Source organism: Euleptes europaea, chromosome 6, assembly GCF_029931775.1.
Source record: "Euleptes europaea isolate rEulEur1 chromosome 6, rEulEur1.hap1, whole genome shotgun sequence".
NCBI lineage: Eukaryota > Metazoa > Chordata > Lepidosauria > Squamata > Sphaerodactylidae > Euleptes > Euleptes europaea.
The window spans coordinates 18,958,253-18,984,937 of NC_079317.1; the positions used below are offsets into that span (position 1 = coordinate 18,958,253).

At 44.9% G+C, this 26,685-nt stretch overlaps 1 protein-coding gene across 2 annotated transcripts in view; it reads left to right on the plus strand.

Annotated features, from left to right (window-relative positions):
- BEGAIN (brain enriched guanylate kinase associated) overlaps positions 1 to 26,685 on the plus strand; it is a 253,236-nt gene that overhangs the window by 162,409 nt on the left and 64,142 nt on the right. For both annotated transcript variants that reach the window (XM_056851442.1, XM_056851443.1), the window contains 2 exons: positions 2,930 to 3,091; positions 6,525 to 6,591. In XM_056851442.1, the coding sequence (XP_056707420.1) occupies positions 2,930 to 3,091; positions 6,525 to 6,591 (229 nt within the window). The remainder of the gene's footprint in view (positions 1 to 2,929; positions 3,092 to 6,524; positions 6,592 to 26,685) is intronic.

The window sequence follows — 26,685 nt, forward strand, 5'->3', positions numbered from 1 at the left end:
ATGTTTTGGATGACATTGATTCATAGGGTCGCCATGAGTTGGAAGCATCTTGATGGCACTTAACACATACAGATGTACCCCTCGTCTGTTGTGCTGTTATATCTGCCCTAGACTCATTTCAGCCTGGCTTCAGGCCTGGTATGGGGACAGAGACAATTTTAGTGGTGCAAATGGAGGATCTCCTTTACAACTGGATAAGGGAAATTACCTCTTGTTGGCCCTGTCAGCCCCTTTAGATAGAGTTGATCATGTGATCCTGGTCGAGTGTTTGAGATAAGATATAGGGGCTGGAGGTGTAGCTCTGAGGTGTTTAGAGTCCTTTTTGATCAGTCAGGCGTAGGAGGTGATGACAGAGGATGAGGAGTTGGGTACTTGTGATTTGCTGTGGGGAATGCCACAGAGCTCTGTGTTCTCTCCAATGCTGTTCAACACTTGAGACTCTTTAATGAGATCATCTGGAAGCACTTTCATACACGCTGAATAATGAACTTTGAATCCACTTTCAGTGCACTTTAGTGATCATTTGCAAGCGGATTTTGCGGTTTCACACAGTTACAAAGTTACAAAGTGCATTATAAGTCAATTTGAAAGTGCCTATTGGTGTGGACTGTCATCAGTATGCAGATGATATCTGACTTCATATTGGATGCTGCCATCTGGACCCTGAGCTGGTGCCTAACTGCCATGGTCCATTGGCTAAGAGGGAATAAATTGAATCCTGACAAGATGGAACTGATGCTGGTCATTAAGGCTTTGCTTTTGAGGGGTTTTTACTCCCCATGCTAGATGGGATCCACTTTTCTTTGACAGACACAATGAAGAGCATGGGAGAAACAGGTGCCTGCAGTGGCCACAAGTGCATTTTACCAACTATACTTGGCTCAAAAGTTTCCCCTCCGATTTGGAAACTTCCAATCTGGCCATGAAGACCCATGAAGACTTTACAATCATAACATGCTTTACATGGGGCTGACCTTGAAGATCACTTGGAAGACCACTTTCAAGGTTGGGGAAGAATGTTTTTGGAAGAAACCTGGGGATATTAATCAAGAGGGCTTTAAACTAATACCGCAAGGGGAAGGAGACGACCACCGTAGGGATTTAAATGAAGGAGAGCAAACAGCAGAGGCCTACCTGGGAGGGACAGGTCTAAAGGAGACGAGGAGGGCAGGGAGCTGTTCCTGTTGACAGCAGAGGATAGGACTCACAATAATGGGTTTAAATTGCAGGTGGAGGGGTACTGGCTGGATATTAGGAAAAGGTTTTTTGCAGTAAGAGTAGTTCAACCGTGGAATCAGCTGCCTAGGAAGGTGGTGAGCTCCCCCTCACTGTCAGTCTTTAAGCAGAGGCTGGATGAGCACTTGTCAAGGATGCTCTAGTCTAGGCTGATCCTGCATTGAGCAGAGGGTTGGACTAGATGGTCTGTATGACCCCTTCCAACTCTATGATTCTATGAGTCTATGAAACTGCTATTGGTGCAAAAATATGGCAGCCCGACTGTTATTAGGCCAGGTTGCAGGTGGCATATCACACCCACTTTGCACTCCTTGCCTTGGCTGCCTACATCCAATTCATGGTGTTGGTGCTTACCTTTGAAGCCCTTTATAACATGGGCCTACATACCTGAAGGATAGGGTTCCCAACACTGCCTTGGCAAGTGCCAGGAAATGTTGGGGGTGGTGCCTGGGGTGGGCGTAGTTTGGAGATGATGTGATATCAGGTGTTCTAGGCTGCCTCAGCTAATCTCTGTAGTCTTTACCATAGAGACTAGGGGAAATTCCTAGAGTATCACCATATGGAGGCCATTTTTTCTACTCACGAGTGGGAAACTGGGCCTGGGGACTGATAATGTTTGGTCATTCTGACCTGTGTGATGGCAGTGTTTCACTGCTGCCTGCTCTGTAAATACTCTGATGTTGGATAGCCTTCTGGAGGAAATAAGAAAATCTGTGTCTATTTTGCCATTTGGGATGGCTTGTAAAATGGAGCTTTTATAAGAGCTTTTCGCTCTTCAAGATGATTGCTTTGTGGGTGTCTGGAATGACGCCAATCTCTGTTGATTTTAATTTTTTTTCCCGTTGGTTGGTTTTAATTCAGTGTTTATAATTATCTTACCTTGTGCTGATTTTATTGTTATTACCTGCCTTGGGTCCCAGCAGTCTGAGCGAAAGGCAGGTTTTTACGTTCAGCAAAGTTGGAAGCCTTCTGTCCAGCCTAAGGAGTGAAGCGACTTCTATTAGAGGAAGACTCTTTAAGCTAGGGGAAATCTCCAGATGTCACTGATCAGGGTGGAACGATTCAAGCCACTGTTTTTCTTTACCGGGAAACAGAGTGGCCACTTGGGCGAAAAACACTTACATTCTATCATCTGCCTGTAATAAACTTTGCCTAAGGGCCAGCGTTATGATTAAGTGAGGTGAAACAGACAGCTTCAGGCAGCAGGTGCCAGCAGAGAGGCCATTTGTCTGCCTTCAGCCTCTGTGATCCATTTTCTTTCTAAACAAAAGCATGCTACAGTCTAGAGCAGGGGTGTCAAACATAAGGCCCGCGGGCCGGATCCGGCCCCTTGAGAGCTTTTATCTGGCCGCGAGGCAGCCGAGGCATCCATCCCCCCCACTCTCGATCTGGCAAGGCCTGGCCCGGCCAAATGACATTTCTGTCATATCCGGCCCACGTAACAATTGAGTTCGACACCCTTGGTCTAGAGTATGTTCCTGCATGTGACTTTGTATGTGATTTTGAGCTTTTTCAACTTCAAGTTTTAAAACTGCTAAGACTGATACTGTGCAGGGTCCAGACTTGTTTAACAGATTTTTTTGGTTTGTTTTACTGGTGTTTAATAAGACTGCAGAGATATATAATTTCTAGAACTAGTTGCTTTGAGAACCTTTGCAGAAGCGTTGACCAGCTGCCTTGTTTTTCCTTCCAGCACGCTGCAAGAACAGAAGGGGGAACTGCGCAAGCGTCTCTCCTACACAGCCCACAAACTGGAAATGCTTGAAACTGAATTTGATTCTACACGCCAGTATCTTGAAGTAGAACTGAGACGCGCTCAGGAAGAACTTGAAAAAGTGACAGAAAAACTGAGACGGTCAGTTCCTAATTTGTTGATGTGTCAACAAAAAAGGTTGCATATATTATTTTAGGTGAATGTCAGAAAAAATGACGAATCTGCTACTCACTCTGAAGGAGGCTAGTCAGAAAATGTGGCCACTAAATGGTTAATTTTGAGGCTAACCTCCTGCAAGTAACCAAACTTTATCCTCTTTTTCCCCCCCCATCACTTACGAGTGAACAAATAATTTTCAACATGACCTGGTTGCAAATGTCAAAAAATAAGTTTTCTGATTCACTCATTTTTGACGTGTACTGGGACACTTCAAGAACTACAAGTACATTCAATGAATTAATCATTTTACCCATCTTTCTGTACTTTTTCAGTAAACTTACTGAGACAGGATGAACGACTGCCTCTGTTGGGAAAATGATCTCTCCACCCAACAATCCGTATCTGTCATGTGGCTTTTCATATATGGCTTCCTCAAGCTACCATCAGCCGCCACTCGTGTATCTACTGTCTCACGCAGTCAGTAATGAAACCCTACATTAAACAAAGGGCTGAGCCTTGTGCAGAATCTGAGTCGCGATAGCTCTCATCTTCTGGGTGGAATCTAGCAGGAGGCTTTTGCTCAGGGCTATCAAACTGAAGGCCTGCAGGCTGGATCCAACCCTTGGAGAGCTGTTATCTGGCCCGCGAGCCAGCTGAGGCAGCCACCCCCCCCCCACTTTCGATTTGGGCTGGCAAGGCATGGCCTGGCCCGACCAAGTGTCATTTATGTCATATCCTGCCCTCGTAACAAGTGAGTTTGACACCCCTGCTTTTGCTTATCCCGCCTTCATACTGTTGACCTTCATATCACAACCCAAACTCATAGAAGGTCCTCTTAACCTCCAGGAGTAACACTGGGCTGCAGAAAAAAGGAAATGTCAGGGGGGGGGATCTATTCCAGGGTTCCCCAACCTTTTTCAGCCAGCGGGCACCTTTGGAATTCTGACACAGGATGGTGGGCGCAACCACAAAATGGCTGCTGGAGGAGGCGGAGCCACAGAGAAAGCCCATGTAAAGGGGGAGACATAGGGTAATTTTAAAATTGCCCTAAGAAAGCTGCTGGTGAAACAATGTTATTTTAATCTGCACAGGCAATCCGATCTCCAGTGGCCAATCAGAAGTCCTGCTGGGCAAGAGGCCCGTGTGGGCCCACCTACTTTCTAAAAACACTTGGCAAGCACCAGAAAAAAACATTGGTGGGTGCTGTGGTGCCTAAGGAGCCATGTTGGGGACCCCTGATCTTTTCCCTGAGCGGAATAGGGGGTTTGGATCCACCATGCCTTTTTGGATCCAATCCACCGTACTTACGTGCTTGCCACACTTTTTCAGTTGACAGTACATGCAGTTCCACTCATTCAGAAGATGAGTAGGAATTCAGTTTTGAGCAAAGTGCAAATATCACCTGTCCCACTCAACGGTTTTGCTATAGGCCTCATTTTCCTTCTCAGACCCACATGACAAATATGATATGTATGAGGTAATATAGGAGATAACACATATCTAGAACAATGTAGTGCCCCCCAACGTCCAGGCATGCTGAGTCACCCTACCCTAATAGTGACTTCTATTCTCTCATCCCCGCCTACCTCACAGGGTGTCTGTTGTGGGGAGGGGGAGGGAAGGTGATTGTAAGCCGGTTTGATTCTCCCTTAAGTGGTAGAGAAAGTCGGCATGTAAAAACCAACGCTTCTTCTTTCTATAATGAAATTCTTTAAGGAGCTCTGTTCACAAAGAGAAGGCTCTTTTGTAACCCTCCGTTGCCTTCTAACAGGCCATTTTTGCTATGTTGCCAGAATAGAAAGTTCACAGCGTTGTGCTGTGTTGAGGGAACAGATCAGAAGAGTTAACCATCTTTCCAGTTCAGTGCTGGACTGCGGCGATGATCTGGTGCTTGTGATGTCCGTAACTCACACTTTTATTCCGAAGATTTTGGAATGGTTTTGCTCTCAAGAGTCTCCAACACGAACTGGAATTTTCAGTGAGATGAATTAACAAAGCCATTTGCAGGGCAAAGAAGATTTTGAGGTGTTGAGAAAATGTTCCCACGAATGCTTTCACTTTCTCATGGTTTGTCGGAATAGTTTCCCCTTCCGTGCTGTTGCTTCTGCAACTGAGCCCAGCTTGCTGGGAATGAGGGCGGGCTATAGATTTGAAAAATAAATACATAAATAAACTTTCTCACCCCCAAGTGATCCCACCTAACGAGAGTAATAATCACTGTCATGATGCCATGTGGCCAATAAGATATATCTCACCTGCCTCACAGGGTGTCTGTTGTGGGGAGGGGAAGGGAAGGTGATTGTAAGCCGGTTTGAGACTCCCTTAAGTGGTAGAGAAAGTCAGCATATAAAAACCAACTGTTCTTCTATTCAACAGTATCACACAGCCAGTTCAGAGTGAGGCAGGAAGGATTGTTTTGTGGGGATCTATGCCCCTGAACATTTACAATCTCCTTCGCAGCCCGCCTGCAGTTGCTGAAGGTGGTATTCTTATGTACAAAAACCACCCATGAAAAGAGCCTTTGCTCATTTTTCATCAGTTAAATGATGAGAAAACATGTTCCTGCAATATAAATTCAATTTGGATTTTCCACGTGTCGGAACAGTGGCATGGCGCATTTCAGCTCCTCCTTGACCCATTTGGATCCATTTCACACATTCCACAGTAGCAAACTTTGTTTTCGCCTCTGAGCATACGCTCAACATGGAGTCACTGCTGATTCCAACTTTCTGCTAAGAGACTAACATTTCCCGAAAGGATGCTTGTCATAGCCACACTGCTTTTTTAGAGGCACACTGAAAACATCCGTGTGCACCTGAAACAGTTTTCCACGTGAAGACATCCATGAGCTTTAAGTGGAGACCGAGACCTCTAAGGTTTGGGGTACAAAACAGCTCTCAGAGACTAAATGGGTTTTAGAAGTCTTCAGATCTTACATCCACAAAATTTGAAAAAAGCTTCACTAAGCAGCAGAATTGATGATCAAATAGTCATTGGCCTTTTATGCATGGCTGTCTCCCTCGCCATCACCTGTCCAATGACTTTGGGTGTTTGTTCTGATTATGCATGCCATTTCCGACTGCCAGAGGTCGCCTCGCTCTCCCCGCTCGTTTCCGCACATTTTGCCCACGTTTTCAAGGACATGTTTTATCACGACTTTGAACACGCAGGCAAAACGTGCAGAAGCACAGGGGCAGAGCGAGGTGACGGTCGGAAATGGCACGCATAATCAAAACAAAGACCCAAAGTCGTCAAAGGGGTGACCGTGAGGGAAACAGCCATGCATAAAAGGCCATTAATTAAAGTCAGTGGGAAACTAAGTTACAGTCACTCGTGGGGGGAAATTTTGGTTAAAAAAGTACAGCATGGATTGTGCAAAAGCTATGTTAATGACAGGATTTAATCTTTATTTTAGGATACAAAACAATTACCTAGCCTTACAAAGAATTAATCAAGATCTCGAAGACAAACTGTACAGGATGGTAAGTACGGGGATGATTATGTTTTCACTGTGAACATCTTGGAGGTTTTTCAGTCATATACGAGATATAACTGGCATTGATTCGTTTAACCTGTTGAGTGTCTTCATAATGCTAGTCATGGATTTCTGCAGTTTGGCCCAAGAAAACTTCTTAATTTATAACAATAACCACCACCTTGTTTTTGCATGTTTCCAGCATTCAAGTGCTTCACATGTTGCAGATGGGGAAATGCAGGCTGAGGGTATCTTGTAGGGTTGCCAGGTCCCTCTTCACCACTGGCGGGAGGTTTTTGGGGCGGAGCCTGAGGAGGGTGGGGTTTGGGGAGGGGAGGAACTTCAGTGCCATAGAGTCCAATTGCCAAAGCGGCCATTTTCTCCAGGTGAACTGATCTCTATCGGCTGGAGATCAGTTGTAATAGCAGGAGATTTTCTGCCCCCACCTGGAGGTTGGCAACCCTAGTATCTTGCCTAAGGCCACTTAGGAAATTCATGGCTGAGATTTTACACCAGCCGCCTTATGGATCATGGTTTGTTATCCTAGCCAGATGTCACACCAGCTCCCCATTTCAAGATGTTCATGTTACTTCCTAATTGTCATTGCAAAATGAAAGGCTGGGTGGGGGGGAGTCATACTTTTCCATGTGTAAACAACAGAGTGGATGAGAATGTTGGGGGAAAGTGAGGATTTAGAGGCGAGGACATGTGGTAAGGAAAGGCAAATAGGTCATGGACCAGCATGCTGACTTCTTCTCATCGGGTGAAGAGGACAAAGACTCAAACAAGGAAGGAGCTGCCTCAGCAAAAGGCAGCTGAGTCACTTCTAAGAACCCCCAAGCCCCAGAAGTCTGACTCAACCGGCCCACCCTGGTATACAACCCTGATTTGGACTTGAGCCCTCAGCCCTCAACCCCCGAGCCCACTATATCACGTGAGGCCTCTCGCCAACAGACACCTGAAGCCCCAAAAAGTGGAGAATCACCCTAACCCCATCAGAGTACTTTCTGCTGTAACCGGGTGTGGCACCTTTAAGAACTTGGTGGTCCCCAGCCCAAAGAGTGTCCAGCAGTTCCGCCCTGGCCCCTGCCTCGCGGAATAGTCTCCCTGGTAAAATCAGGGCCCCGCGGGACCTCAAAGAATTCTGCAGGGTCTGCAAGACGGAGCTATTCCGCCGGGCTTACGTTTGAGGCCAGCTTTGGTTCCTTTTGAAATTTCGGCCTCCCTGGTTTTCTTCCCCCTCACTGCTGGACCCCCCCCCCAAATTCCGTTTAATACCATCTTAGGGGTATTGTCCATCTGTCCGCCTGTCTGCAGTCGGATATTTACGGTGGCACCACTGGACATCTTTATATTAGATTTCCGGGCCGTTTTAATGCTGTTTTAATGTTTTTGTCCTGTTTTATTTTGTGTGAGCTATTTTGTGAGCTGCCCTGAGCCCGGCCTTTAGCTGGGGAGGGCGGGGTAAAAGTGTAACAAATAAATAAATAAATCTTGGAGCCTGCTCTTGGAGGGGTGGGGCTTGTTCTTCCACCTACTTAAAGGAGTACTTAAAGCCTTAGTTCACTCTCAGCCTTTGCTGGGAGAATATCTAAGGTATGGTCATGTTGGCTTCAGTCCCAATAAATTGATGCGCTGCTCCTCAGCCCCAAATAGGACAAAACAGGGATGGAGAAGAATGTGTACAAAATGCTGAAATTGTGCTCCATGACCACAGGTAGCCTGCAGGGCTGAGGAGGTTTACTCGCACTTCAAAGCCCTTTTTAAGTTCAGAAGAGAACGGGCGGCTACAACATTAGCCCCTGCAGTTGGTAGCCATTAGATTAGCCATACTTGATATGAAAGTCAGATATGTCCTCTTGTATCCTTTGCCAGAAACTTTCATGTATAGCATTTCTGACCCTGCCTCCGTGTCCAGGTTAGGTCTCCAATTTTCATAGTGGGCTGCATAAAACCTCCATGCTAGCCTAAGGTCATGGGTATCTGACCCCCAGTACACATCCATCTTGGTTCCCACCTCCCTACCCATCTGTGAAATGTAATAACAGGACAAAATATTAGAAGACTGTAAAACCCTATGCATCTTCAAAATAGCTAGAAAGATTAGAAAGAAATGTCTTTTTTTAATGAAAGGTTTCTTTCTGTAGCATTTATTTTTTTATTAATTCAGCAGAAGGCGCCACCAGATTTAGCTGTACCACACAACTTCCTGCTACGCCATACAACAAGACCCTACAGATTTGTAAACCCCACGCTACACTGGGCCAGATCTCCAGCTGGTTTGGAGGAGAACTCTACCAGTTTTAGCAAAGCGGCTCTAATTAGTAATTAGTACCATCTAAGAATCCCACTGTGCCGTGTTCCCTTTAAAAGATCTAGGGACTATAAATCTTGAGAGCATGTGGACAGGGAAAAAAACCTCTTGCCTTTCAAATAAGGAAAGCTGCAGTGAGGGCTGTCCAATCTTCTTTTTGATATGCTTTCTCATAATTCTAGTTTTTTTCTTGAGTATTAGTAACGTTGTGGTCCCTTGGGGAAAGGATGCTGTGGGTGCCCATTCTTGGAACCAGACATATACATTTAAACTTCTGGCTTTGATAATATTGATTACATTGAAGCTTCATCTTGGTAATACTGGAGTGGATCTCTACCCCCATCCTAGGGAGGAGCCACTTGATTTGGAGGAAGTTTCTTTAGGCTGGAGGAGGGCTTCAGACTTTGCTCAGCAGCGTGGTAGGATGAGGTAGGGACCACCCCGAAATATGACATACGGAGATACAATTCTGATCCTCAGACCTAATGTGACTTCAGTCTGCTAGCTTAGCATAGGATATCTTCCTTGAGACTAGAACCATACGTTGCCAGGGTGTCATGGATTTTGAAACTCTGACAATGGTCATATTTGGGAAATGTGACGTGTATGTAGGTATTGGCCTCTGAAGGTAAGAATGTGTGTCCTGGGCTGCAGAGAAATGCCCATATTGAAATGGATATTTGGTAGAGAGTTTATATTGGGGCTCTTATAAATGACTGTCTGCAGTTTGCTCAGTGCAGTGCTACCACTTCTTGGCATAGTGTGAAACAAGCAAAGGATATGATGGTATTCTCCATTGTAAATTGTACAGAGGGTTTTCATGATCAACATTTGAATCAACTTGGGCTCTACTTAGAGCTAAACAGAAATATAAAACTTTTTTTCTAGATACCATGCGTATGTTATTCAGGAGTTGTTTCATTCGTCAGAGTTCTTAGGTCCATTTTAGATGGTCTCTTACTGGCATGGGTGCTCCCATGGCTTCTTGCACATTGATCAGAGAGTGTGTTAAATGACCCACTCATGTGGTTGTCTGCTGTGCTGTGGTTATCAGTTATGCATGCCACATGTGTGCCTTCCTGAACAGTACATCATCTCTTTGGTTGCTCTTTACAACTAACAGCAACCCAGGCAGAAAGCCTTAGGCATTCTCTGATTGCCATGCAAGAAAGTATGGGAAAAGCATTGATCATGTCATTAAGAGCCTGTCCAAAGGAGGCCTTCCTTATTAGACGGTTCACAGCTTATTAAAGGGTATTAATGATGAGGGTTAGAGACAGTTTTCTAGCCCTTTTGGTCTAAGCTTTGATTAATATTGCTGGTGTAACCTTTATGAAGATGCACATTGTAAGATACACGATTTTTATTATGCTCACAGTGACAATTATGATTTGAGAAATACACCAATTTGATCCATGTCTGTTGTAACTTTTAAATATTGTTGGTCTTTTGAAGAGATCAAATTTTTAATTTCGTCAATATTAATTCCTTCAGTGAATTGTGTTTGCTGGGGATTGATATGGTACATGCAAGCCGCTTTAACTGTTCTGTAGGATCATTTATGGTGTCCGTATTTATATTCTGTCCTTGAGATTCGATCACTGCAAATTGAATTGCCTTGCCCAAGGATGTAACATGTTTGTTATCCCTGAAAGATTTTATTATCCATTATCTTATGGCGAATACTGCTTTCATATAGCAGATATAACTTGTTCTTCTTGTATGCTTCTTTGTAAAATGATTTCTTTGCTGAAGAGGAGTAATTGACTTATTGATTTCATATACCACTTGTCTGACAAGATACTCAAGGTGATTTACAGTTTCAGATAATAAGTTTCAATCTAGGAAACATCTTGATTAAAAGGGTGGCAGGGAGGGGAAATTCAGGTATTCTTTCATAATGACCATTTCTGCACACTGGAGTTACTCCTGATTTTCTTGGGAGTCGATCCACAAACTTTGGAATTGGTTTGGGCAGGGTCCTTCTGCACGACTGCCCCCCTGTGCATTTTTTAAGTTGTGGAGTTGTTTTCTTCTGCATGTGGCTTAAATAATGAGGAATTTCAAGGGAGTGTGCTGTCGTCATTGGTGTCATTATCAATGGCGTCAGAGTACCCCCCTTATTTTTTTTTAAAGGCCCTAAAATAATGATATAATGCTGCAGTGTTGCAATGATACTTTAAGCAGGTTCTCTGAATTCTCAGTTTTCATTTTAAAACAGTAATTCTCTTTCCCTCACATAGATATGCCTTTTCCCTTACATCTCCATGAGGGAAGGGACTAAAGACTTACTTAAAAAAAAATAAAACTGGGAATTCTGAGAACCTGCTTAAACAACAATTGTAACACTATAGCATTATATCACTATTTTAGAGCTTTTTTTAAAAAAAAATCATTCTTCGGCGGGAGAGGGAGTGGTTTATAGATTATTAAATAATTAAAAAGTGGACTGGAGATGTGTGGGACAAAGAAAACTGGTAGAAACATTACACACTAGGAAAAAGCTGGCTCAAAATCGGTGTCCAGATAAACATCAGGGTCAAAGTGGTCTCAAAATGCCAGAAAAAACTGAGGGATGGGGGTACCAAAAACCCCAAAGTGAAAATTAAAAGCACAAAAATATCCAGAAATCAGGGAACAAACGGAAATGGTATAGGGCCAGAGCCAACAACAAAAAACCCATGCGGTTAAGCCTGATGATACATAAATTCTATAAATTACTACAAGTTCCTTCCTAAACCTATAGTAATATTGTACCCAGGTCTTCAAAGGCTTATTGATTTCAGTGAGCTCACCACTTATTTAACATAAAAATGTACTGACTGAAGCTGTGTTGAAAATTATTCCAGTTTCAGGTAATGGTTCAGATATTTCAGCTCAACATGCTCTGGGACTCACTGAATTAGTTTGCAAAAAAAAAAAAACACCTCTATGCACAGAGTGAACCATGTGGAATGCATCTTTCTCCTTTTTTAATATCAAGTGTTACATGTCTGAGCATGAAACTACATGTTACACAAAGCCACATGGCTGCCACCAAAAATCAGGTCTCCCTCACCACCTACATTCATATATTATATATTATAAATTACTTTATGCCCTGGAGTTATTATACTGAGCATGAAGTAATTTTGTCCTACATGTTACGAAGAAAGAATGCAGAACCCCACGCAAAGCTGCTGTTTTTGGTGGCAGCCTCACTTTTGTAGTACCATACAGATTGCTCTACTAAGCCATGGTGTCGTTCTTGTACCTCAGACTGAGGAAAGAGCCCTCAATATTTTAAGTGAAACTTCCTTGAAATTATTTGGGGGTTTTTGTCTAGAGTGTTCGTCACTTAGCATTCCAGTTGCTGTGCTCTGCCTAATTGACTCAGTGGGAATTTCACTTAGCAATTCACAACTATCTTCACCAAAAGCTAGAAAAAATGAGCCTGTCAGGTTGAGTTTACTCTAAACTTTCCTCGTCTTTTAATTTGCAGCTCCTCTATAGAGTCTATATTTAGGTCATCCCCAGTTAACTTTTTGGGGGCATGCTGGCAGGAGTGGGGCAGACTATTCTTAGAAAAGAAATAGTAAGCGGTGATTTACATCACTTCAACTTCTTTAAGTCATCTTCAAAATCATCCTTCATCACAGAACAAAAATGCATCAGGTTTGTCAACTTGCCTCTGCAAACGTCTGGCCAACTTTCCTCTCCCCATGTGTGAAACTGTGACTCAAAATCACATGCAGCTGCCTTATTAAGCCATTGGTCTATGAAGGTGAGTATTTACTCTGTCTGGCAGAAGTTCTGCAGGGTCTCATATGGTGGTCTTTTCAGATCACTGACTACCTGAAGGGAGCATGGTTTTAGTTAGCAAAATTGAGCCAAGGTTGAAGGGTTAAACCTGCCTCTCCCTTCATGAGCCTGCAGACAGAGAGGCCTTTACCTTCTCTACTTTTGCCCTAAATGATGCTGGGGATGGCAGTGGTAATAATTGGGTGGAGATTCCTTATGCTATTGTTACGGCATGCCCTGTAGGAAAAGCATCAGCAGCTGGCACTTACTTGGATTGGCTCCCTTTTCGAGGAGAGAGCAGTGCTGACTTCAGGCAGTTTTGAAAGTGTGTGTTTCTCTCAGCGTTATTATAAGGTCGACAGATCTTTCAACAAGAGAGGCTTCTTAATGGCTGTTGCTTATGTACCTGCTTGGTAACGTTTGCTTTGTTTATAGGTAAAGCACAGCTACAAGGGGTCTGTGCCCAGAGGAGTTTATAATTTTATCAAAGAGCAGCCTTAAAAAGAGACCCCTTTCTTTTTATTTGAATAGAAAGCAGCAGTAATGTAGAGTAGCAGGTCAACACAAAGGAAACGCTGGGCCTCTGTTCTCAGAACGGACACATTGCATGCATGCCACCTAGAAGACACTCTTAGCGGGGGAATTAAACGTCAACCAAGGCAGCTTTCACACACATTGGGTAATGCACTTTCAATACCTTTTATCAACCATTTACAGCTGGATTTTTGTGGATTCAACAGGAAAATCCACTTGCTAGCGATTGCTAAAATGCAGTGAAGGTTCATTATCCAACATGTGTGAAAGCAGCCAAATATTGTGGCTGGAGCAGAGCTGGGTTTATATGCCGTTTTGAGGTGTTTCTCAGTTCAAAACCAATATGTACCTACGCAGTCTCTCTTTTGACAGTAATTTTCCAATGTTTTATCGACAGCTGTCAGGGAAATCCCGAGACTGGAACTGATCTCATGTTTTGCAATTTTAACTCAAGCGTCCTTGGTGTGTCCCATTTATTAGCCATCCGTACATAGAGGAATGATTGACTGAGGAACCGCAGTAGCTGAAATATTGGGGAGAGTGCATAATTTGTAAGGCTTGTATCCTGTGAATGAGTTCCATGCATGCTAGATAGTATCTGCCATGGGACGCACTTCCTCTAAAACTTCTATTCATGGAAGGCCCACTGGAAAACATTGATCTTGTTCGCATGGAAGTTTTAGAGGAAGAGAAAGTGCCATGCATCAGAGGCAATCTAGCATCCACAGTACTCATTCATAGGATTCAGTCCCCTAGGACCCGTGCCCATCATTACCTAGCATTTTGGGTGTGTGTTTTTTAAATAGATGAAATTGTTTTAGGTTTTCATGGTGATAGCGGCCTATCATGTTTACGATATCAAATAGTGAAGTGACTGTTTTGTGGCAGTTATAAAAGTAGCACATTTTCTCACCCAGTTACAGTATAGGAGTTTTCACATACTCATGGAAACCTTAAGGTGTGCACAAAAATAGGACTTTCTAAACTAGCTTAAAAGGAGAAAAATGGGGACTGTGTGCTTCAGGAGAGACAGGTTTCTCAGGGCAGTGAAGAGTTAGTTATAAAACAAAATGAAGAAAAGGGGGGGAAATTGCCTACCCGACTCCCTGAGAGCTAATACTGTCCTGGAGAAAGAGATTTGGATGTGTTTTGTGGGGGAGGGGGGAGATTTCCAATTCATCTATCTTCGTGTTGTTCCCCTTGGTGATTCCTCCTGGGCTCCCAGCTTGTTTTCTATAATTCTAATGCCGAGGGAAAGACCCTGCATTCCCTCTCCCCCCCCCCCCCATTTCGGCAACTTTGTGGTAAATTGCTCAAATGAGGGGGGTTGAGGGAACACGGACTTTCCCTCAGCTGTTCTTCATTTATATTTACAATTTTAGTGTTTTTTCACTAAAATTGCACTAGAAAACAAAAAGGGGGCAGGGAGCCCTGGGTCATCAGCCCCCACCAGTCCCACAGCAGGATTCTTTCATTTTATTTGAACCGAGTGGCCATTTTACAGCCAAAGCACAGACGGACACCCCCCCCAACCAATTTGTTTCTGGCTATCTCAAAGCAGGGGTCTTGCACTGGCAAACTAAAAAGAACTCACTGTGGTTTTTTCCAATCATCCTTTCAATAAACGTGCACTGGAAAACAAAACAAAAACTCTTGCTGCTGAAACTGATCAGAGAGGATACATATGAGGTGAGGGAGGGGGAAACAGCAGGTTCCATTCCTTGAGATCTTAAAACACTCAATGCTTAAACTCACAAAAATGGCTTCTAGGGGAGGGGTTGGATGAGCTAGTGACAAGCGAGAATGGATGTGGGGAGAGAAACCTGAAGTTAAAGCTATGCACAGAGCTCAGAGCAGACTTTAAATTCATGGCAAAACAACATCCTAAAACCCCAGGGAAAGCACGAGGTGGGAGGGAAGTGACTTCTGAAGGTTGGGGAAATCATGCATAACTCGAACAAAGCCCCGAAGCAGTTCGGTAGAGAACACGTGGCAAAGTACCCATGCGTAAATGGCCAGGAATTTCCCTATATGCTGGTATAACAGAAACAATGTAAATTTTAAAAGATTAACATCATTCTCTTCCCCTCCACCCCACAAAAATAATCTGATGAGCACTGAGCATGTTCCATGAGCCAGGGAATGTTGAGGACAGATACATGTCTGTTGGGGCACACACACACCCAACTTGTTTGTTATATTTTGCAACCCGTTTTGCCTAAATGTTGCACTGCGTGGGGCAGTGCAACATTTAGGCAAAAAAGATGGCTGGATCCCAACAAATGACATAAGGCTTCCTACTCAATGCAAGAGAGATCACCTTTCAGTTAGGAAACATCACTTTCAGAGTGAGCAGGAATGTTTAGGAAAGAAAATCTTTCCTTCTCTCTTTCCCCCATTCTCCATGCAAAATTGCCCCTCTTGAAACTAGTTTTCATTATGAAAAAAAAGCCCAGGCGCTTTATTACTTCTGTTTGCCTATAAAGTGCAGCTCTGCTACTTTGGAGATTGCCAATCTCTTCCTAAATCTTTTTCATTGTTAAAGCAGAGAGGAAAAAGCACGGCCTTGCTTAGATAAGAGAGGCTGAGAGGCACGGAGGGGGCCAGGGGCTTCATCAAGAGACAAGCATTACAGTTTGTGCAATACAAAGGATTGTTTGAATATAGATTTTTTGAAAAATAATAATTGGACCTTCCAGAATCCTGCGACAGTATTTGGAGTGTATGGAATGCTACGGCATCGACTGTCAACATTGTTATTAGTTCGCCCCTAGTTACTTATTGATTTAATTATTTGCCGCACGTTGAGGAAACAAGCCTTTCCCTTGTACAGGCGACAGCATCGATGCAATCTCATCTCTAAAGGTAGCATTAGAGGGGCTCCGGGGAATTAATTGTGAATGAGTTTCCTTCCTTTTTCCCTCCAGCTAGAACGGGCTTGCATAATGCGTTATTACAGCTACCAAGTCCTGCTTTACCGTTCAATGCAATTTGGCTAGAATGCAGTGTGTCAGATCGCCAGATTCACTCGCGTAGCAACCCATTTGCAATTTGGAGTGCTTGAGCCAATCCGCACAATCCGCAGCCCACCCACGTGCAACTTCTAAGCAACTGGGCTCCTGGCAAGATATTGGGGGGGATTGCTTTGGCTTGGAGCCCGGGGTAAACCTCTGCCAACGGAATGGAGTTCTGTCAGCAAAGCGGGACTTCCTTCTTCCCACCACAGCCCAGAATGTCCCCTGAAATGCAGCTCCTGAGGGTTGGCGAGCCCCCAGGGAGAGGATGTAGAGGGAGAAATAGGTCTGCAATGGGAGAGGGAGAATCACCCCCTCTCATTTCCATTATTGGATATGTTCCGTGGGATCCAACCCAATACCACGCATCATACGAATGTGCAACCTTTTGGATATCCCTGTAAATGAATGTTGGTTTGCCGCCTGTTCTTGTGAGAGAAAAGTCACATGATGGAAGAGTCCGCAGCTGCAGGAAACCATGATCCACTGGCTGTCTTTTCACTGGGCTGCCCTTCGCTCTCTTGGATTCATAGAATCATAGATTTGGAAGGGACCTCCAGGATCATCTACTCCAATCCCTTCTCTCACGGCTTTCCAGGCTGTGTTTCCTGGGTGTAACAAGCCTCTGCTTTGCCCCTACCCCCTCCTTACATGGTTGGCCAATGTCCCCTTTGTCCTTTTAACTTCCTTTTCCCATCAGCCACTTCTTCTCACAGTGCAATGAAGCGCCCTCTTTGTGTTGCTTCCAGACCTTCTTTTTGGGCTGGATTAAAACCCTTTTCTTCCTGCTGCACCTTTCTGGGATCCATGGAGCTTCTTCTCTCCATTGATAGCAAAAGGAAGGTAGACGAGGGCAGAACTAGGCCCTACGTGACAGGACAGCTGCAGCTCTGGATCATGGCCATGGTTGTGGTCTCAAAATCTTACTATATCCCTAAATATATCTGTGCTTTTGGGGCTAATCTGCATGTGTGTGTGTGTGTGTGTGTGTGTGTGTGTAATGTGCCGTCAAGTCCCAGCCGACTTATAGTGACCTGCCCCAGGATGTGGTGATGGCTGCCAACTTGGAAGGCTTGAAGTGGGGAGTGGACACGTTCATGGAGGAGGGGGCTATTTATGGCTACTAGTCAGAATGGATACTAGTCATGATGCCTACCTATGTTCTCCAGGATTAGAGGAGCATGCCTATTATATTAGGTCAGAATGGATACTAGTCATGATGCATGCCTATGTTCTCCAGGATCAGAGAAGCATGCCTATTATATTAGGTGCTTTGGAACACAGGCAGGACCATGCTGCTGCATTCGTCTTGTTTGTGGGCTTCCTAGAGGCACCTGGTTGGCCACTGTGTTAACAGACTTGATGGCCCTTGGTCTGATCCAGCAGGGCCTTTCTTGTGTTCTTATGACCCCTGGTGGGGTGTTCAAGGCAAATGATTGAGCAGATTTGCTTTGCCATTGCCTTCCTCTGGAGAGTCGTCCTTGGAGGTCTCCCTTCCGAGTACCAACCCAGCATAGCCGCCGAGATCTGACAAGATCAGGCTATACCATACCATTCCACATCCCGCTGATCTGCATAGCTCTATGTATTTAAAGCCAATCAGCCTGCTATTTTTGCAAACCTCCAGTGCTCTCATCTCTCATGTCTCTGACTATCATCAGCCTTTCAAAATTTGAACTGTCTGCTTCTTTCTTAAATGTTTTGGCTGCAGTGCTTCTTCATTCTCTCAACATCCTGATTATTGAAGAGCTTGCTCAAGTGAAAGCATTCCCTCGCTTTTATGAATAATGTGTCGTGTTGATTTGGGCCGCTCCCAGTCTGTGCATGAAGGTTATGCAGGTGTAGCGTGATAATTATTGGAGGGGGCAGCGGAAGGGATGGCTTCTTTAAGCCATTGTGACTTAAAGAATACCACAATCAAAAATTGCAAACACCACAATGTTAGCCCAGGAATGTAACAGTAATTCGCACGTTCAGATCAGCAGTAGAACAGTTACATTCGAGTCCAGTAGCACCTTAGAGTCCAACAAGATTTTCAAATTGAATCAGGTAGTAGCTGGACAGTGAAGAAAGCTGATAGGAAGAAAGTAGATTCCTTTGAAATGTGGTGTTGGAGGAGAGTGTTATGGATACCATGGACTGCCAAAGGGGGGGGGGACAAATCAGTGGGCTATAGATCAAATCAAGCCTGAACTGACTCTAGAAGCTTAAATGACTAAACTGAGGCTGTCGTACTTTGGTCACACTATGAGAAGACAAGAGTCACTTGAAAAGACAATCATGCTAGGAAAAGTGGAAGGCAGCAGGAAAAGAGGAAGACCCAACAGGAGATAGATCAGCTCTATAAAGGAAGCCACAGCCCTCGATTTCCAAGGCTGTTAAAGATAGGACGTTTTGGAGGACATTGATTCATAGGGTCGCCATGAGTCAGAAGGGACGGCACTTAACACAGTAGGTCATGGATGTCATAGATTGAAAAAGTTGGAAAGGGGCCTAAAGTCCAAGTGATGCAGAAGGTCTCTTCCTGAGATCTTGGGGAGCTGCTGCCCATCAGGGCTTATGGCAGGGCCATTGTTGCCGCCGTCCCAGCCCACTCACTATCATTCCATCACCTGATCTCCTATCTGCATGTGTTACCCAGTGCCAGCAAGGAAAGGGTTGTGTTGCAGGCAACTGTGAACATCAGCTGTCGGGGGGGGGGGGGGCGTTACCAGCAGGCACAGGAAGGATACACAGACAGGTCGGAGGCATGAGAGTGGGTAGAAAGGAAGGGGACACAAGTGGGGACTTGGTGGTGGGTAGAGGGAAGGAGACCCTGGGAACTTTATCAACCGAAGTATACTGTCCAGATCACACTAAATGATGGTAATGCTTTACTCTGCTTTGATTACACCTCACCTAGACTATTGTGTTCAGTTTTGGGCATCACAGTTTAAGAAGGATGTAGACAAACTGGAACATGTCCAGAGGAGGGCAGCAAAGATGGTGAGGGGTCTGGAGACCAAGTCCTATGAGGAAAGGTTGAAGGAGCTGGGTATGTTTAGCCTGAAGAGGAGAAGATTGAGAGGGGATATGATAACCATCTTCAAGTACCTGAAGGGCTGTCACATAGAGGATGGTGCCAAGTTCTTTTCTGGTGCCCCAGAGGTTGGACCAGAACCAACTGGTTGAAATTAAATCAAAAGAGTTTCCTTCTAGACATTAGGAAGAATTTTGTAACAGTTAGAATGGTTCCTCAGTGGAACAGGCTTCCTCGGAAGGTGGTAAGCTCTCCTTCCCTGGAGGTTTTTAAGCAGAGGCTAGATGTCCATCTATCAGCAATGCTGATTCTATGACCTTAGGCAGATCATAAGAGGGAGGGCATCTTGGCCATCTTCTGGGCATGGAGTAGGGGTCTCTGGGGGTATGAGGGGGGAGGTAGTTGTGAATTTCCTGCATTGTGCAGGGGGTTGGACTAGATGACCCTGGTGGTCCCTTCCAACTCTATGATTCCATGATACTTTCTGCCTGCAGCCCCCACTCCCTAATAAAAATCCTGGAATCAGCCCTGACATAGACTATGGGTTGAATCCAGACTAAATTGGAATTTTTTTTATTCTTCCCTCCTGCTGCTTACCTTCTTGTTGTGACATTCTTCAGGGTCCCCTGTCCCCCCAAAGTAGCATTTTGTAGAGATTAGCAGGTTGCAGTGGGAAGAGGGAGGCAGAAACGTTCCTTTCTGCCAATGGAAAATTTCTTTCAGATCCAACCCTCTAGCTACTAAGTAAGAGCATAATGAAACCCTCTATCACATGGTGTCCATCTCATCAACATTCTCATCATTTTTGGGTTTTCATGTTTCAAAACTTCCACTATGTTGTAAATAGTGAGAAATGAGGAACAAAATTTGCAAAAAGGCACAACATAAAGAAGAGAAGAGCCGCAAGGCCTTATTATGAGACAAGAAAAGAGGAACGGGAGGTAGATGTACCAGCTGTTTTCTGCGGGTGACATTTTCTCCTCATACACATTTTCTATAATTAACTCTGCTTAGTGCTGATTTAGTACCATTATAACAGAAACAAAGAGCATTTGATCCATTGCCAACCTCTTCACTGAAGTGTCTCAAACTAGATTACTCGTGGCTTTAATGTCTCCAAAAAAGAAAAGGGGGAATTATGCTCTTTAAACATCTCTATCAGTAAGGTTGCAGAAAACTCATGCATCTGCTTTTTTCTCGGCCCCGAAACTTCAAATGGCTGAGCTCTGCTGACAATATTAACATATTAAGAGGTGTTGCTGAGCCATGGACATTATGACAAATGGAGCAGTTGCTCTGAGCAAAGGCTGTGCCCAGGGCTGCTGTCCATGGCTTCTGCTCTGGATCCAGGCATGAAGGAGGAGGAGGAGGAGGAAGAGGAGTTGGCCAACTTTCTCTACCTTCCCTTCCACTCCCCACTACAGACACCTTGTGAGGTAGGTGAGGCTGAGAGAATTCAGAGAGAACTGTGACTAGCCCAAGGACACCCAGCTGGCTTCATGAACAGGAGTGGGGAAACCAACCCAGTTCACCAGATTAGAGTCCACCGCTCATGTGGAGGAGTGGAGAATCAAACCCGGTTCTCCAGATTAGAGTCCACCGCTCTTAACCACTACACCACACTGGCTTGCCAGTGCAGGGAACAGAGGATGCTAGACTGAAGCACTTCCTAAAGCTAGTCCATGCTAGAGGTCCCCAATCTTTTTCAGCTCAGCCTGCGATCACCTTTGGAATTCAGACACAGAGTGGTGAGCAGAACCACAAAATGGCTGCCACGGGAGGCGGGGCCAGCCACAAAATGGCTGCTGCAGGGGACTGAACAACACAGAGAGAGGAAACCCAAGCGCAGGGGAGACAAGGGGTAATTTTTAAACTACAATGAGTATTTTAATGAGAAAGCGGAGTGAGAGAGAATCAAAGCCACACTGGTGGCAGCTGCTGCTGAAACGATGTTATTTCAATCTGCACAATCGGAAGCTCTGCTGGGCAAGAGCCCCATGGGCCCCACCCACTTTCTAAAACCATTTGACAACCACAAGGAAAGGTGTTGGCGGGCGCCGTGGTGTCCACGAGCACCATACTGGAGACCCCTGGTCCATACCGAGGGAGCAACAACTTATAAAAAAGTAGTTGCGTAAATGAATCTGGAGTCTTCTGACAGAGAAACTTGTATTGCTCCAGGAGTGCACTTCTGAAACATGGGCACGGAGTACACTCATAATTGTTTCCTTAATCTAAAACAAATGACCTTGATATATGATTTAATTAACGTCCAAGGCTTTATGTACTCTGTTTCCAAAAATATCTTCCCTTCAGTTTAATTTGGATAAAGCATTTAAAGGGCAGGTTGTGTACCTCTGTGGGGAGGGAAAAGAAAGTGAAAGGAACTCATGGAATGAACTCATGGAATTCCGGGACTGTAAGTGCAACAGAAGTCAAATGCAAATATCTCTGGTTTCTGAGCTTTCAGCTGATAACTATTGTACAATGCCAGTAACCATGTGGAACTTTTTCTTATAACGCTAATGACATTGGAGGTTATGTTCAAACTCCCACATCAAGGTTCTTTGTTACTTTGTGTGTGTGTTTGTGTGTCAGATGTATGGGAAGACCAGCAGGATTCACAGGGAAGGGGAATCCCATGTGCCCTCCCTTTTCTCACTGCCCCCAACCCCATTTTCCCTTCCAGTGTTCTGTGAGCTCCCATTTCTCTTTCTTTCCTCCACCTCACTGCCCAATCACCATGTGCTCTCCCTTTCTTCCTCCCACATTTCAGTTGCCACTTTTTCTCCTGTCCAGTCCCCCACAGGTCCTCATTTTTCTCCCAATCCTCCCCCATTCCCCATTTGCCTTTTTTCCTTCTGACTCCCCCAGCCCCCTGTTTTTCTTCTTTTTCTCCCCTCCCCCCTCTTCTCATCAACAGAGGCATAACATCCAAATCTCAAGATGTCATAGTTCCTCTGTACAGTGCATTGGTCAGGCCGCACCTGGAGTACTGTGTGCAGTTCTGAAGGTCTCACTTCCAAAAAAGATATGGACAGAATGGAGCAGGTGCAGAGGAGAGCGATGAGGATGATCAAGGGCCTGGAGACCAAGCCCTACGAGGAAAGGCTGAGGGAGCTGGGAATGTTTAGTCTAGAGAAGAGGAGGTTGAGGGGGGACATGATTGCTCTCTTTAAGTATTTGAAGGGCTATCACTTAGAGGAGGCCAGGGAGCTGTTCCTTTTGGCAGCAGAGGATAGGACTTGGAATAATGGGTTTAAATTGCAGGTGGAAAGGAACCAACTGGGTATTAGGGGAAATTTTTTTACAGTAAGAGTTGTTCGACAGTGGAATCAGCTACCTAGGGGAGTGGTGAGCTCCCCCTCACTGGCAGTCTTTAAGCAGAGGCTGGACAATCACTTGTCAGGTTCTGATCGAACTCAGGTCCAGAGCAGAGCTTTTGACTGCAGTACTGCAGCTTACCACTCTGCGCCACGGGGCTCTTATGTAAGTAAAAGGTGCTTTATAAATAAAAATACAATGACCCTGCAGACTATTCACATTGTTTCTGTCCATTCCTTGTGTAAGAGAAAACAGGAGGTAGTTTTTGTTCTGCCTGCAAAAGGCTGAGTTGCAACCTTTTGGATGCTCCATTGATGGGACATTAAAGCAAAATTAACTTCGGAGCTGGAATTATGTTAGGAAAGTTTATGCTTTTGAAAATGCATGCCATTTATGACGAGGAGTTGCTTTTATGCACTGTGTGTACATATATCTATTTATCCCCAGAGAAGGATTATAGGTAGAAACACCGACCAACAGGAAAGCATGCAACTGAAAATCTGGTAGCAATAAGTTGTTAGCAGCTCTGGGAATATAGGAGCTCTGATCTATGAAATAACAACACCACTAAAAATTATTTTTAAATACAGCATGGTACAGAACCCCAGCTTTTACTTCCTCTTGTTTATCTCTTCAGGTAATGATTGCAGATTTTTTAAAAAATGTTCTTTTGCCTAGCTCTGGGCTGTGGTGGTGATACTTTTTGATCCATTATTAAAACAGATCTGACTTGAGCGAAAATGTGTGAAGTCTTGGCAGAGTTTAACTCAATAGATCACTAAAGAGGGGAAGAGACTTTTTTCTCGGGCTTCTTTTTTCTAAAATAAAATACAGGTCTTTTTCTGGCAGTTAAAAAAAGTTTAATTTTGGCCTTCTCAGAAACTATTCATCTAATGCAACAATAAGTCAAATAGGACATACTTCTGAGAGACATTCTAGTATGGTATTTAGAGCCATGTCTGGATATTAAATATTTATCCCACATTTCCTCTGAGGAGCTCAGAGCAGAATTCATAGCTCATCATTTCATCTTTGCCACAGCCACGTGAGGTAGGTTAGGCTAGAAAAGAGTGACTGTTCCACGATCACCCCTGTGAGCTTTGTGGTTGAGTGAGCATTTCAACCCCGATCTCCCCAATCCTGCAACGTCCTGGCTCTGTGAAGATCCTCTATACTAATGTGATCCAGCTAGTTTTGTTTGAGGCCTAGTTGGATGACCCCCATGGCGCAGAGTGGTAAGCTGCAGTAATGCAGTCAAAAGCTCTGCTCATGACCTGAGTTCAATCCCGATGGAAGTCAGTTTCATGTAGCCGGCTCAAAGTTGGCTCAGTCTTCCATCCTTTCGAGGTCGGTAAAATGAGCACCCAGCTTGCCGGGGGTAAAGTGTAGACGACTGGGGCAGGCAATGGCAAACCATCCCATAAACAAAGTCTGTCTAGTAAGCGATGGGATGTGTTGTCACCCCATGGGTCAGTAATGACTCAGTGCTTGCACAAGGGACTACTTTATACATAGCTGGATGAGCAGGTAGGATACAAAAGGCGGCAAGCTCTGTAGCTCCCTATCATTAGAGGCTGCAGCTTCCCAGTTAGAAATATTGCAGGGAGCTGTCCAGTGCTGAAGTCGTTGGCTCTCACCCTCCTCAGAACAGCTTGAGAAGCTTATCTAGGGGCGAAAATGCATGGTCGCTTTAGCCTCCTTTATTCCCTGTTTTAGCCAGGATTCAGCCAGGATTGAACGCACATTCGGCGAAAACGCATGCATTTGATCCTGGCTAAATCCTGGCTGAAACAGGGAATAAAGGAGGCTAAAGCGACCGTGCGTTTTCACCCCAGGACTTCTGTACTGGTTTTTCCTGCCTTTGGGGGCTCAGGCGGCCAGCCTAGGCACTGTCATCAAGCATCTGAGGTGAATGTAGAAGGAACTGATGGGAGCCCACAAGCCTGGCTGCAGCACAGAATACTCACCTCTTCCCTGTGCTGTTTTTTTGCCTGAGTCGCTCATTCAGTAGATTAGAGGGGAAGTCCCAGGGGGCTGGATATAAGAACATAAGAAAAGCCATGCTGGATCAGACCGAGGCCCATCAAATCCAGCAGTCTGTTCACACAGTGGCCAACCAGGAGCCTTTAGGAAGGCCACAAACAAGACGACTGCAGCAGCACCATCCTGCCTGTGTTCCACAGCGCCTAATATAATGGGCCTGCCCCTCTGATACTGGAGAGAATAGGTGTGCATCATGACTAGTATTCCTTTTGACTAGTAGCCATGGATAGCTGTATCCTCCATGAACATGTCCACTCCCCTCTTTAAGCCTTCCAGGTTTGAAGCCATCACCACATCCTGGGGCAGGGAGTTCCACAATTTAACTACGCATTGTATGAAGGAATACTTCCTTTTATCTGTTTTGAATCTCTCACCCTCCAGTTTCAGCAGATGACCCTGCATTCTGGTATTATGAGAGAGTCTTACTGTGCCTGGAGTGGCAGCAGAGAGCCATGGTGGGCCCCCAGAAAATGAGTCTCCCCCAGCCATGTTTAGAAGGTGACTTAAACTGCTTGATGAGGACAGGTCTATTGCTATTATCCCACCAAAGCACCTTGCTTGACTTTTGAGGCAATCCACCCCCTGGAATTTTGTAACCCTGGCCACCACACAGACAAAATCCCTGGTACACAGTAGAGTGATACTTACTTCATACTTCTGACTTCACTTGTGACACTTGCCAGAAAGTTTGACCAACTGTAACTTGAAGAACTTAGAATCATAGAGATGGAAGGGGCCATACAGGCCATCTAGTCCAACCCTCTGCTCAATGCAGGATCAGTCTAAAGCACCCCTGACAAGTGCTTGTCCAGCCTCTGCTTAAAGACTGCCAGTGAGGGGGAGCTCACCACCTCCCTAGGAAGCTGATTCCATTGCTGAACAACTCTTACTGTAAAAAAAAAATCCTAATATCCATCTGGTACCTTTCCACCCACAGTTAAAACCCATTATTGTGAGTCCTATCCTCTGCTGCCAACATGCCCAAGTCCTTCAGTCTTCAGCTTTTAATGTTGGCCTTCTCAGAAATTTGCATGCTCTGACCCTGGAATCCTGGCTTAGCTGTGGAGGCTCATGGATTGGTATGATCATGGAACATAAAGTATGTATACTCCAGGGCAGGGTTGTAGAATTCCTGGGGTGGGTTGCCCAGAGACCTGAGCAAAGAGCTGAGTGAGGGGACAGTAGCAGCATATCTGTTTCGATCAAGCATCTTGTGCAATCTCCTAAATGTGATGGTGGGGGGGAACATTGGTCTTCATCCCATGGGCTGGGACCCTTGAGCATGTTACAAAATCCCTATGGAACTGTCTTTTTGCTTGCTTTTACAAAGGATCCGCTTCTAGAATGTATGCCTCCCTGCTGTCCTTTTTAGCACATGACTCTGCCATGTGACTTCCTGTCCTGTGCTTGCAGCTCTATGGGTCCCATGCCGCTGCCTGGGGTCTGGGGGGTCTCACATCTGGAAGGTTGATGGTCTCACATCTGGAAGGTTGATCTAGGGAGCATCAGAAGAACATATCTGAGCTCCTTGGAAGAAGGGCAGGATAAAAATGTAAGGTCTTGGCAAGCCTTGCTCTCTGCCCCTGCCTGCAGAGGTGAGGCAGGTGGCAACCACACTTTTTTCAGTGGTGGCACCACACCTTTGGAACATCCTCCCCTTGAGGTTTTCTGGGCATCTACTTTACTCTCCCTTCCATACCAGGCAAAAACATATATTTTACCCAGGCTTTTTAACTGAGAGATTCTGTCTTTTTAAACCTTCTTTCTGGTTTGCTTCTAGCATGAGGATGGAGTTTTATGACCATCATTTTAGGATGCTAAATGTTTTATTGCCGGGTGTTTATGGCTTCTTATTTTGCAATTGGATAATTTTATGCTTCCAATTTGGTTGCATTGTTTTTTTCTTGTAAGACACCTTGAGGAGGTCTTTGGAGATGCAACATGCACATTTTCCAAATAAATAATAAAAGGGTCTTAGATTTTGTGTTCATATCTTGCTGCCACACCCCATTGTGTTTGGGAAACCATCATACCCTGGATGGGGGGAGCCTCTCTTAATTTCTCTAATTACCA